The 10,624-nt window shown below is 36.5% G+C and overlaps 2 protein-coding genes across 3 annotated transcripts; both read right to left on the minus strand.

Moving 5' to 3' along the window:
* Positions 1–26: 26 nt before the first annotated feature.
* LOC113749969 (floral homeotic protein DEFICIENS) lies at positions 27–1,937 on the minus strand. Its single transcript, XM_027293862.1, has 7 exons — positions 1,683–1,937; positions 1,498–1,564; positions 1,337–1,398; positions 1,127–1,226; positions 550–591; positions 381–425; positions 27–257 (listed from the first exon to the last, which is right to left on the minus strand). Exons 1-7 carry the CDS (start codon positions 1,868–1,870, stop codon positions 87–89), a joined length of 675 nt encoding a protein of 224 aa, XP_027149663.1. The 5' UTR covers positions 1,871–1,937; the 3' UTR covers positions 27–86.
* Positions 1,938–7,987: 6,050 nt separating this feature from the next.
* LOC113749785 (S-type anion channel SLAH1-like) lies at positions 7,988–10,127 on the minus strand. Of its 2 annotated transcripts, XR_003464584.1 has the most exons (3): positions 9,264–10,127; positions 8,175–8,611; positions 7,988–8,020 (listed from the first exon to the last, which is right to left on the minus strand). XR_003464584.1 is itself a non-coding variant. In XM_027293635.1 (2 exons), the coding sequence occupies exons 1-2, from the start codon at positions 10,107–10,109 to the stop codon at positions 8,330–8,332; spliced, it is 1,128 nt and encodes a 375-aa protein (XP_027149436.1). In that variant the 5' UTR covers positions 10,110–10,127; the 3' UTR covers positions 8,088–8,329. The 2 variants fall into 2 exon arrangements, 1 of the variants encoding a protein (XP_027149436.1); XM_027293635.1 differs by lacking the exon at positions 7,988–8,020 and having other exon boundaries at positions 8,088–8,611.
* Between the last annotated feature and the right edge of the window lie 497 nt (positions 10,128–10,624).

The following is a 10,624-nucleotide window of genomic DNA, read 5'->3' on the forward strand; positions in this document are numbered from 1 at the left end:
AGATATCAAATGTATTTAAAAAAGAAATAGAGATCATCACAACGTAGAAATAGAGATCAAATGTATATATATAGTACATCAAATTGCTACTCAAGCAGGGCAAAAGTCGTAAGATCCGAGCTTCCACCTCCACTGTGAAGATTAGGCTGGGTAGGCTGAAAGCGTAATGCCAACACACGAGGATAGCCAAGGACCGGATTGTAGTCCCCTCCGCCGTTATCAACCAAGCCATAGTGTGGATCCTCTCCTCTAGCATCCTGCGTACCAAATTTTCCAAAAAAAAAAAAAAAAAAAATTTGTGATAGGCCTCCATCATTTTCACATACTCATCATTTAAAAAAAAAAAAAAAAGGAAAGAAGAAAAGAACTAGGCAGCTCACCAGTTCAAGCAGGAGATTTCTGTGTATTTCTTCAACATTCCTCAGCTGCAATTGGCATGTTGGTAACCAGCGTGGTATGGTAAATACCAATTTCATAAATGCATACTAAAAAAATGAGAAAAAAAAAAAAGAAAACATTTCCAAGATTTTATATTTCAATCAAGAATACCTTTTTCTTGTGAGTCTCGATCTGATTCCCAATTACCTTATACTGATGCAGAGAAAAAGACCAATTTTAGAGATAAAAGAATAATAGGTATCATGAACCCTCCAACGGAGGGTATTTAATTAGGAAGTGATTAGATATGTTACTTAGGTTAGGTCCAATATCAATTTGTGATATAGATTTAGAAAGGGAAAAACAGTGGATAACATTTTGATACGATCCAAGAAGCATTGGCCAATTGTAATCCACACATGAAGGCCGCGAGTTTTACAAACCGTCTAAAATTCTGATTCAATTAATGGAGAGGCATGTTGGATTCATATAGGCCTAATCTAATCAAAATGCAAACAAATTCAGATGGAATTTTTTAAGATATTCTGCTTCTATTTTTATTGGTCAACATATATGTTTGAGGTATAGGGAAAAAGGTAGCCTTTACAAACTACTAGTGATAATTTCTCATAGGAAGAAGTGAAAAAACGACATAGCTTTTCCTTTATTCTGAAAAGTTCTTTTAGGTTTTGATACGCAGAAACAAGAAATCTTCTTGATACCCTAGATCTATGAAGCAAAATTCTACCTTCCTCTCCCGAATGGCCCTCAGAGAATTATCCACGTCTTCCATGAGAAAACCGAGCTCATCATAACTCAGATCATTCAAACTCTCCCCCATCCTCTGCCTGTTATTTGTTTTTTTTTTTTGGAAAAAAAATTACTCCAGCAAGAACATATAATATTATTAAATTGAAAATTCAAATATAAAGAAGCAAACAGACAAACAGAGAAGAACCTGATCTCCTTACGAAGATTTCTATTCACGTCCTTTAGCTTCTTCAATTGCTCTTGCATTTTCTGAGCCAAAAATTTGACAGAAAGCAGATTTCCAGACGTAAAAAGTAAGTAAAAAGGAAAAAAAAAAAAGTGTAGGCAGGGAATAGAAAAATCAAGGACCTCGTAGTGGGAGCTCCAAAGATCAACCCCTACAGCCTTTTGATACTGATCAACCAACTGCTTTGTCCTGTAAACCAAAACAAAAATGTCTTCGCACATGCATCAAAAAGAAACCCCAGTAGGGGCTAGCTAGTTTATTACCACACGCAGAGCACACAGTAAAAAAGAGCTCCCCGGACACGTACGTGGCTGTGGGACTGATGTATTCATGAAGCTTCTGGGTACTGGAGACCATGATGATGGAAACTCTAGCATCGCACAGGACGGTGAGCTCATGAGCTTTCTTAAACAGCCCGTTTCTTCTCTTAGAGTAGGTCACTTGCCTGTTGGTTTGATTCTCTATCCGCTTGATCTGGATCTTCCCACGAGCCATTTTTTGCCCTTTTTCTAAAACTATTACTACCTCAATCTGCTCCTCCTCCTCCCCCTTCTATACGACTATTTTCTTTTCTCTTCTTTAAGCCTAAGCCCTCTTTAAAGAGTTTTAAATAGTCAGTTTTTTTTTTTTTTTTTTTTGTCCAACTTAAATAGTCAGTTGAGTTATATGAATCTAGCCATCTACCAGTATTATTACTGTTCCTACTCAAGAAGAGGATAAGCGCACATGGATTTTCTGAAATGAAAGGAGAGGTTGAGAATTGTTTAGATCCATGGGTTACTAAAAATGGAAAGACTTACCAATTGCGCGAAAAAGTGTTGGCAGGAGTTGATAAAGTTGTTTAAGAATCAGTCACTTCTTAGTTATCTGTCACTGCCAATGCTTCAAAGATTTTAAGACTCTTCTTGCTGTGATTGGGTCCCAGTCGTTGCTGAAATTTCCAATCCTTTTGCCTTCCATCTCGAAAGTTAGAGAGGAAGAAATAGGAAAAACTCCGTCTTGTCTTCTTTTTTTTCTTTTTTTTCTCCTGTTACGCAATGACAAGTTGTTCAGTTCTGCTTTGCTCAAACCATCTCTATTGACTGGTTTTGGTTAATTCGTTCTTTCCTTTGGTGTATTTGGCTCGCGCAGTGACTTCGTCCACTGACTTGGGTCTCCAATTACTCGAGCAAAATCATTTTGTATATATGTATCAGTAACTAAAAATTATTTTCCTTCTTGTTCAGAATTCTTGTAAATTAATTTGTTTAGAGCAACAAAATACATGTAGAGGTAATGCCACTGATTTGTACTCTATTTGACTTCCATTTTACTTCCGACTTTCTTTAGTGGGAAAATTGTTCGAAATACTCATCACATTTTGTCAAATGAATTTTTTCATCCATTGCTTTTAAAATACTCTATTTATGCCTCTTACAAAATCAAATTGGCCAAATTTAGTCCCAAATTAGGTTTCTGACGATATTTTAACTTGTATCTATCACTAGACCATTACATGGTCATCTTTTTAGGGGCATAAAAATTAGATCCCATATATAGTTAAACATTCACTCTTTCCACTATTTTACCCATAAAAAATAGAATTTGACCTTTTTGTACTTAAAATAATAAACAAATATAAATCACACAGTGTATTCAGGCTAAAAAGTGCTAAAAAAAATCAAGTTAAAACCAAATTTGATGGATTTTTGTTTGTAAGTGAGACGGATTGAACCTAATATTAACTAATTACAGTCCCTCCACTTTTATCGTTCAATCCAACCCAATCATCCCTCCAAAATTTGGTGGATTTAATTTTATAGGAGACGTAAAATCAGCATTTTAGAACTGAGGAATGAAAAATATTATTTAATAAAATGTAAACTACGCTTTGAATGATTTTTCTGCTTTATTTATTTATGATAGAGTGAGACAACCTGATCACGGAAGGGACCCCGCCGGGGGGGGGGGTCCAACGGTAATTGATCCTAAAACCGCATGGAAATATATTCAAGAAAACACAAATTCCAACCATAGAGGCCCACGGATTATGTCCTTCGAATTTCAATAGCCTCATACAACCTGGATATGCACGAAGGAGAAAACCCAATAGTGGGTGGAATATGCTGCTGGGCTGCCCTCCTGAAATCACTGGACCCTGAGTAATAGTCAATAATGATCCACCAAAACAAAACTCCATAATAGATTTCTTTCAGATATAAAATTGAAATTAAGCCACTCGACGTCTCCACAGGTCACATTTTTGTCTTCCTAGTTTTGAAATCTTGGCTCTTTTTGAACCAATTCGGAGATAAATTTTTTTTTTTTAAAAAAATCCTAGCAGAAATGCACAAAGTTACAGGCTCATCCAGAAAAGGCAAACGTAATTAAGAAGGTGCTTGCTTACGAATACGACCGGGTGAAGAAAATCAAGCATGGCGTGCTTGCCCTTCCATTTCTCCCTTGCACTCCTCTCGTCCAGAGAACAACTAGCTGAAAAGGGAGGAGGAGGATGAGGTGGAGAAAGAGGAAGGGGGAGGAGAAAGGAAGACGGAGGGGATGGTAGCTGTGGTGATTGTGAATGTGAGTAGTAGCATTAAATTTTAAAAAAATCCGAAAAATATTTTAATTTTAAAAGGTACTCAAAAATATATTCCAAAAATCATTCTTAAAACATCTACAGTAAAATTTATATATATATATACTGTTATAGTAAAATATTTCAAAAATATCTAATTCAAACGGAATTGTTACCATGCTTTTCAATTATTGCAAGGAAGTAATAAAAACCGTATGATAGGACAAAAGAGTCAAATAAAGAAGGTCATACTTAATTAGCCAAGTAGACACGAGACTGGGTGCTTGTGGACTGAGCTATAAATTTTTTATTTAACATTGGCTGGAAAGAGTAAAGTAATGCAATAAGAATACTATTATTAGCATTATTTGGAAGCGTCTGTTGGACTTTTGAGTTTCTAATATTATGAATTTTTTTCTGGTCACGCGATCAGCTTCTGCATATAACAGTGACCATAAAACTGTATTCAAGTAAATTTTACTAAAATCCCGCTGGAGATGTCAAGAAAATCTGATAATTGGCAAGCAAATAAAATCAGACAGAGGTTGATAGACCAAATCAAAGTTATTGGGCAAAGTTGTGACCAAGGACACAGCATCCAGTAAAAAAGAGTGAGAGCAGCCAAACAAGATTCAGTAATCAAAAGAAATGATTTGCAAGCTTGTCCCACTCTTTTCTGGTCTTCTTCTAGGGGAAAAGAAGGCCAACAAAATGAAGAACTCACGCTATTGCTGATTTACGATCCATAACCTGAAAATATGGTCCTTCTAGAGGTTTGAGTAGCTCCGCGATTTATGTCTCTATGTAAAACACATTGAATCAAATAGCCATAGTGGTCAAGTGAATTAAATAGCCATCGAATCCACAAGGTTAGAGGCCGGCAAAAAAAAAAAGTTAAACATAGTAACTGATACAATATCAGTATATAAACCTGAAGCAATATAAGAAAGCTAGAGGCAATGATCAATGCATTTAACAGAACAGGGGAAAAGATGGAACAAAATCAAACCTGTTAACAGAAAAGCCGAGGTCAAAAAATATCAGAAATGGATGCTTCAATAGAAGGGAAACTAGCTTTAATCATGATCAAATTAGCAGATACCACAACTAACTAATGCAAAGGGCAAATTAAGAACAAGGAGGAGTTTAAAATGGTAAGATTTTGAGTTACAAAACCGCAAGCAGGCAAAAACAAATTTTGAATAAGATGAGCAATCAAAGAACACCAGGTAGATAACCCATACCATCAAACACAAGCATACAACCATCATAAGACGCAGTAGACCTGACCTGTAAGAAATAAGGGGAAAAGGCGAAAAGCAATAAACCTGTAAGATGAAAAGCTATAAACGAAAAGATGGGAAGGATAGGAGCTACATTTTAACGCATATTCCACAATAAATGCGTGTTAATTGTAATTATGAGCCTCTACGCCAACAAAATTAATGATCAGCATGCACAAATAAAAGCTAAACTGGTCATTTTGTACGTAATCCTGCTGCATATGATTGTACAATTTGCTTAACCTCTTGAATAAGAATGCCTCTGAATTACTTAATTAACCCATAGGAGGCAGATGAAAACTTATAAAAAGTGATTTTTGTTTATAAAACTTATAATTGCCTGGTAATTTTTGTTTATACAAGATTGGGTTACTTAACAACATTCTTTTGAGGCTAACAGACTATCTATTTTGAGCCCTTAAGAAATTGGAAGTTGAAAACCGTGCTTTTCTCTCCCATGGGACCTTCTTCTGGAAATATTTGTGTGTTTTAGATTCCTCAATTCAATATTCAGTTGTAAATCTTTTTGGGTAATGTGTCAAACTCGATAATTGTTTAGGTTGTAGCTCTTTGAGAACTCTTCACTATCCCAACCTGTGCATGTTATTGACAAGATGAGTTTTTTTTGGATGTTCCGATGATGTCTGTCTGTTGTCTTGTCTGCTAGAGTTGTTGATGCATCCCCACTTGTTGCAAAATTTATAAAAACAGAAGTCCGGATTTGTAATTTCAAACAATTTGGGCAATTAGAAATTATTTGCTTCTGTAGTTTGCTGACCCTGGATATCTAAATTGGAGGCTTTGTGCTTCCCTGTGGGTCTGAACAGCTTGTGGTCACATGCTGAGAGCTATAATGGTCCCAGTGCTAGTGCAAAAACAATAACAATGAATGGAGGTCAAGTTTTGCTGCCCTCGCACATCAGGGTTTAGAAAATAGGGACATGTTCTATGGAAATTCTGGTTGCCTTGTACAACCTGGATCTGCACTAAGGAGAAAACCCACCAAATTTCGGTGGAATATGATGTTCGGCCGCCCTCCTGAAATCACTGGTCCCTGAGGAATGACAAAACTCCATAGTAGTATATTGTGGTATACTATGTTACACCGTCTCCACAGGTCACATTTTTGTCTTCCTCGTTTTGAAATCTTGGCTCTTTTCGAACTAATTCGGAGATAATTTTTTTAAAAAAAATCCTAGCAGAAGTTACAGGCTCATCCTGAAAAGCCAAACGTAATTAAGAAGATGCTTGCTAACGAATACGACAGGGTGAAGAAAATCAAGCGTGGCGTGCTTGCCCTTCCCTTTCTCCCTTGCACTCCTCCCCGTCTAGATAACAACTGGCTCAGCCGAAATTGGCAAGCCAAGCACCCAAGATTGGCAATATTATTATACATACTACGTCAATATAAATTGATTCAATTGATAAGAATAAACTATTTTTTTTTATAAAATATTATGTGTTTGAATTCCTCTACCGATGCGAGAAATGTGTTGATAGACGAACTTTTGTAGGCGAATTCTAACACGTCTTGACCTGTGGTGGTGATCGAAATCAAATTCATCCAAATTTTTTATTACCAAAAGAATTATTGTACATACTAATGGTATTTTTTATTCCTTTTCCCATTATGCCCATCCTTACGTTTGAGGAGCCAATTAATTTCCCCATGCTAGTTTGTTCTTTATTAGTATTAATATTGGTTGTTAATTTGCCATGCACGCTGCTAATGATCTCATAACATTTCATTTGACGATGGACGCTGCATGGCCAGTCACCCTTCACTGGCTTTAAATATTTGTTAATTGAAAATTACTCTTTTGTTCTTTGTGTCTTTGACACGTTGTTCCTTGTATTTCAACAATCCTTTCGTTTCTAGTGAACTATAATATACTCAGTGGCGGATTTACACTGGGGGCACGGCCTCACTGCCCCTTAAATTTCTATAATACCGATAAAAATTTGATATAATCTCAAGTGTGTCTCTTAGAGTTTTGTGTATCTATTAGTTTATATGCTTTTATAATTGCTTTTGATTTTATCTGTTGTTACAACTACCTTAAAAAGGGTTTTCTCAATTATGAATATAATGAAGAATTGATTACAAAATAGAATGGAAGACACTTGGATGAATAATTGTTTAGTTACTTAAATTGAGAAAAATATATTTCATGAAGTTCAAAATGAAAAGATTGTAAATAATTATCAAAATATGAAAACTCGTCGTAAGTAATTGTAAATAGTTTAGTTTACTTTTTGAAATAAAATTATTATTACATTAATAAGAATTTATCTTTTTATATTTTTCATGAAATATATGAATCATTTGTACTTGTTGGTGAATATTTTTTTCCTTAAAAAACTAGAAAAAAATTAAGTAAAAAGTTTTAGAGTTTCTTTTGCCCCGCTGAATATTTTTTCTAGCTCCGCTGCTGAGTATACTCGTTGATGCTATTGGTCAAAATTGTCGCATGTAATATGGCGTATATTGTTTGACTATATTCTGCTCTCCGTACACAGAAAAGGAGACATTTTACGTCAATCTTTGACAAATAGGATTTTCGTTGATGGTATTGGTCAAAATTGTCCCAAAAATACTTGAGCCGCACGTTGTTTATACGTTGCTTTGGTGCTCAAAAAGAGATATTTGTTAGTGTTGATTTAGTGCAAAATCAAGAAGTACACAAGTCGTCTGCCTCGCAGCCATTGCAATCCATTAAAGTCAATGCTCCTTCAGTATCTCCTCAACTCGGGCAAATAAAGAAAATGTGAAAATCTTTGATATATCTTTACACTCCGGCGCAACTACCAGGATTCCAAAAAGAAACAAACTAAATTAAGTGATGAAGGAAGAATGTATTACAAAAAAGAAAAAAAGAGATATAAAGAAATTTTTATAGGTATGCAGAATTTCAAACTCCTGATCTTTTACAGTGAAGGATAGAGGAGCCAACCAGACCATGAATTAAACTTTGGGCTGTCTTCATTTGCCAGAGTGCAATATGTGCTAGTCATAGCAAGCAACTTGTTGCCACTGTGCAGAATCGACCGGGACCGCTGGTGAGGACGATATGATACAGCACAAAAATGACAATAATTTTCAGAAAACTGGCATCATGCAGTGGATAAGGGATGATCTGGGAGGCTAGTGGGGAGAATGGGATCATCGTCCGGCAGAAGCATTTTGGTATTTAGAGCAGTGAAGACCAAAAGACTCAGGATCACCAGAACAGATAGCCCTGATAGAATGAGCATGATCGCATGTGTTACACCGCCTTCCACCTCTTGAGCGTATTCTGCTGAAGCTAACGCTAGAGAAGTTACCGGAAAAGAGTAAGCCCACCATGCGACGTGGTATCTTCTCATGGATTTCTTGAAAAGGAAGGGTCTGCAAATCTGTTTTTTGGTTGGTAAAGATAATAACACCCAAAAAAAAAAAAAAACTCTTAATTAGTCAGATCAGTGTTAATGAAAAAAGGATCGAGTCCGATGCAGAAAAGTTAGAGCATTTTCTGGTATTCACGGGAGATTATACCACAAAAATGACCACAGAAATTGAAGATCCCATCCAATTTCAAGTCGTACGTCAAGATAGTTTCTACTAATTTCTTTAGCTGCGGCGTGGTCAAAACTCTAAAGCCGCCCAAGATACGCAAGTCATCTGCTTCTACAGGACAAATTCTCTATACCTACCATAATTTTAAGAATTAAATTACCATAATTAAGAAGCAACAAACCAAGATTATGCGACATCGGACCCGTGCCCGTGCACATGCACCGTCTATTTAACTCCAACTCAAATCAGCATACAAACAAAGGTTCTATTTTGGAAAACCATTCAGATTATGACTTTCCCAGGCAGGCCTTTATAGAAGAGCGGTGGTAGGAGTAGAAAAATTGTCTACTTTTTCATGTCCATCACGGCTCCTACTAAATAACTCCAAGAAATATCCTACTTAATTAAGACTCCCAAAAACATATATATCATCATCATTCATCACTATTTTAAGATCCTAGAGATCCATTTATTTACCCAACTTTAATTTACCAGTGATATGAACAGGAAGAGTGACAGAAAGAATAGCATCTTGGACGCAATATCGAAGCTTCCAGATATGGTGTCCCAAGCCAAGCTTGCCATGCTTGGTGCTGCAAAGAACAAGAAGAAAACGGGCCGTAACATTGCCGGCAGCCGATCGCACCCCGGGAATCTCTGATAAAGCGTTACAAATAGCACTAAATAATGAACCATCCCCAGTGAAAACAAGCAGACTGCAATTTCTTGCCATCCCATTTGAGCTGCAGCTCTTGCCCCAACCAAGTTCCCTATGACCGATATTTGGCTCGTCGGATTTGCTACCGCCGTCAAATACCTCTTTCCTTTGGTAAACCATTGGCCGTATATTTTGACGTCCAGCACAAAGACTGGAACTGCAAAAATCCACCAAAGGATAAGGTAGGAGACATTCTTGGGAGCTACAAAAGGAGAAGATTGAAGTAAGAGTAGCCATGATATCCATGGAGCAAAGAGATAATTTACTCCAATATGGTGCAAGAATTCTGCCTTGACCATGTTAAATCGGTATACACACCGTAGGATATATAGGATGGAGAATAAAACTAGGATGAACAAGGCAAATAACCACACTATGATTGGTATAGTCGTCAAGATAACATGATTGGCTGGTTGAAGAAGGGTCTTCCATAGCAAGGCCTGACCACCTAAAGAGAGGCTTATTCTGAAGTAGCCAGCATGGAATCTGGTTAGTAGTAATATCAGTGATTTTGAAACAATGGCGGCTGAGAGGTTAAAACTCTGCGTCATTGCACTTGGAGAGATGGTGGCTCCATCCATCACATGTTCGGTCTCAGATTGAGATTTTTGGCCTGCCATTAGGACGGTTTGTATGAGTTTTAGTATTACCCGAAATTTGGATTACAGATGTTGAGCACCTTGGATATATATAAATGATTATTGAAATCCAATGGAAATTGAGCGGTCCCAATATTGCAACTTGCATTGGAAAATTGGAGTAACAACCCGACCAATTGATCACAAAAGTCAATCTTTTTGTACTATAAAATTTGTAATTACTATGAGCACTACTAAAATAGTATAATAGTTCCACATAAAAGAAAATAAGGTAAACAAGAGTAAAGACGGCAGTATTTGATGTTGTATGCCGGAGTAGGATTTTATTTTATACGAAATTTTGTTCGTAGATAGCGCCGTTCGGGACAGGATAAATATGCTAAAAGTTTGTGTGAAAGGTAACAATAACGCAAAATGGTTTATGCTGATGTCAACTACATGATTCTGAAATCTCATGCTTATTACTTGTAACTCGAATGTGATCATGCACCATCCCAATTTGCAACTTATCATCCTAATTAAATTGGTAAAAACTT

Source organism: Coffea eugenioides, chromosome 10 (genome assembly GCF_003713205.1).
Source record: "Coffea eugenioides isolate CCC68of chromosome 10, Ceug_1.0, whole genome shotgun sequence".
Taxonomy (NCBI): domain Eukaryota; kingdom Viridiplantae; phylum Streptophyta; class Magnoliopsida; order Gentianales; family Rubiaceae; genus Coffea; species Coffea eugenioides.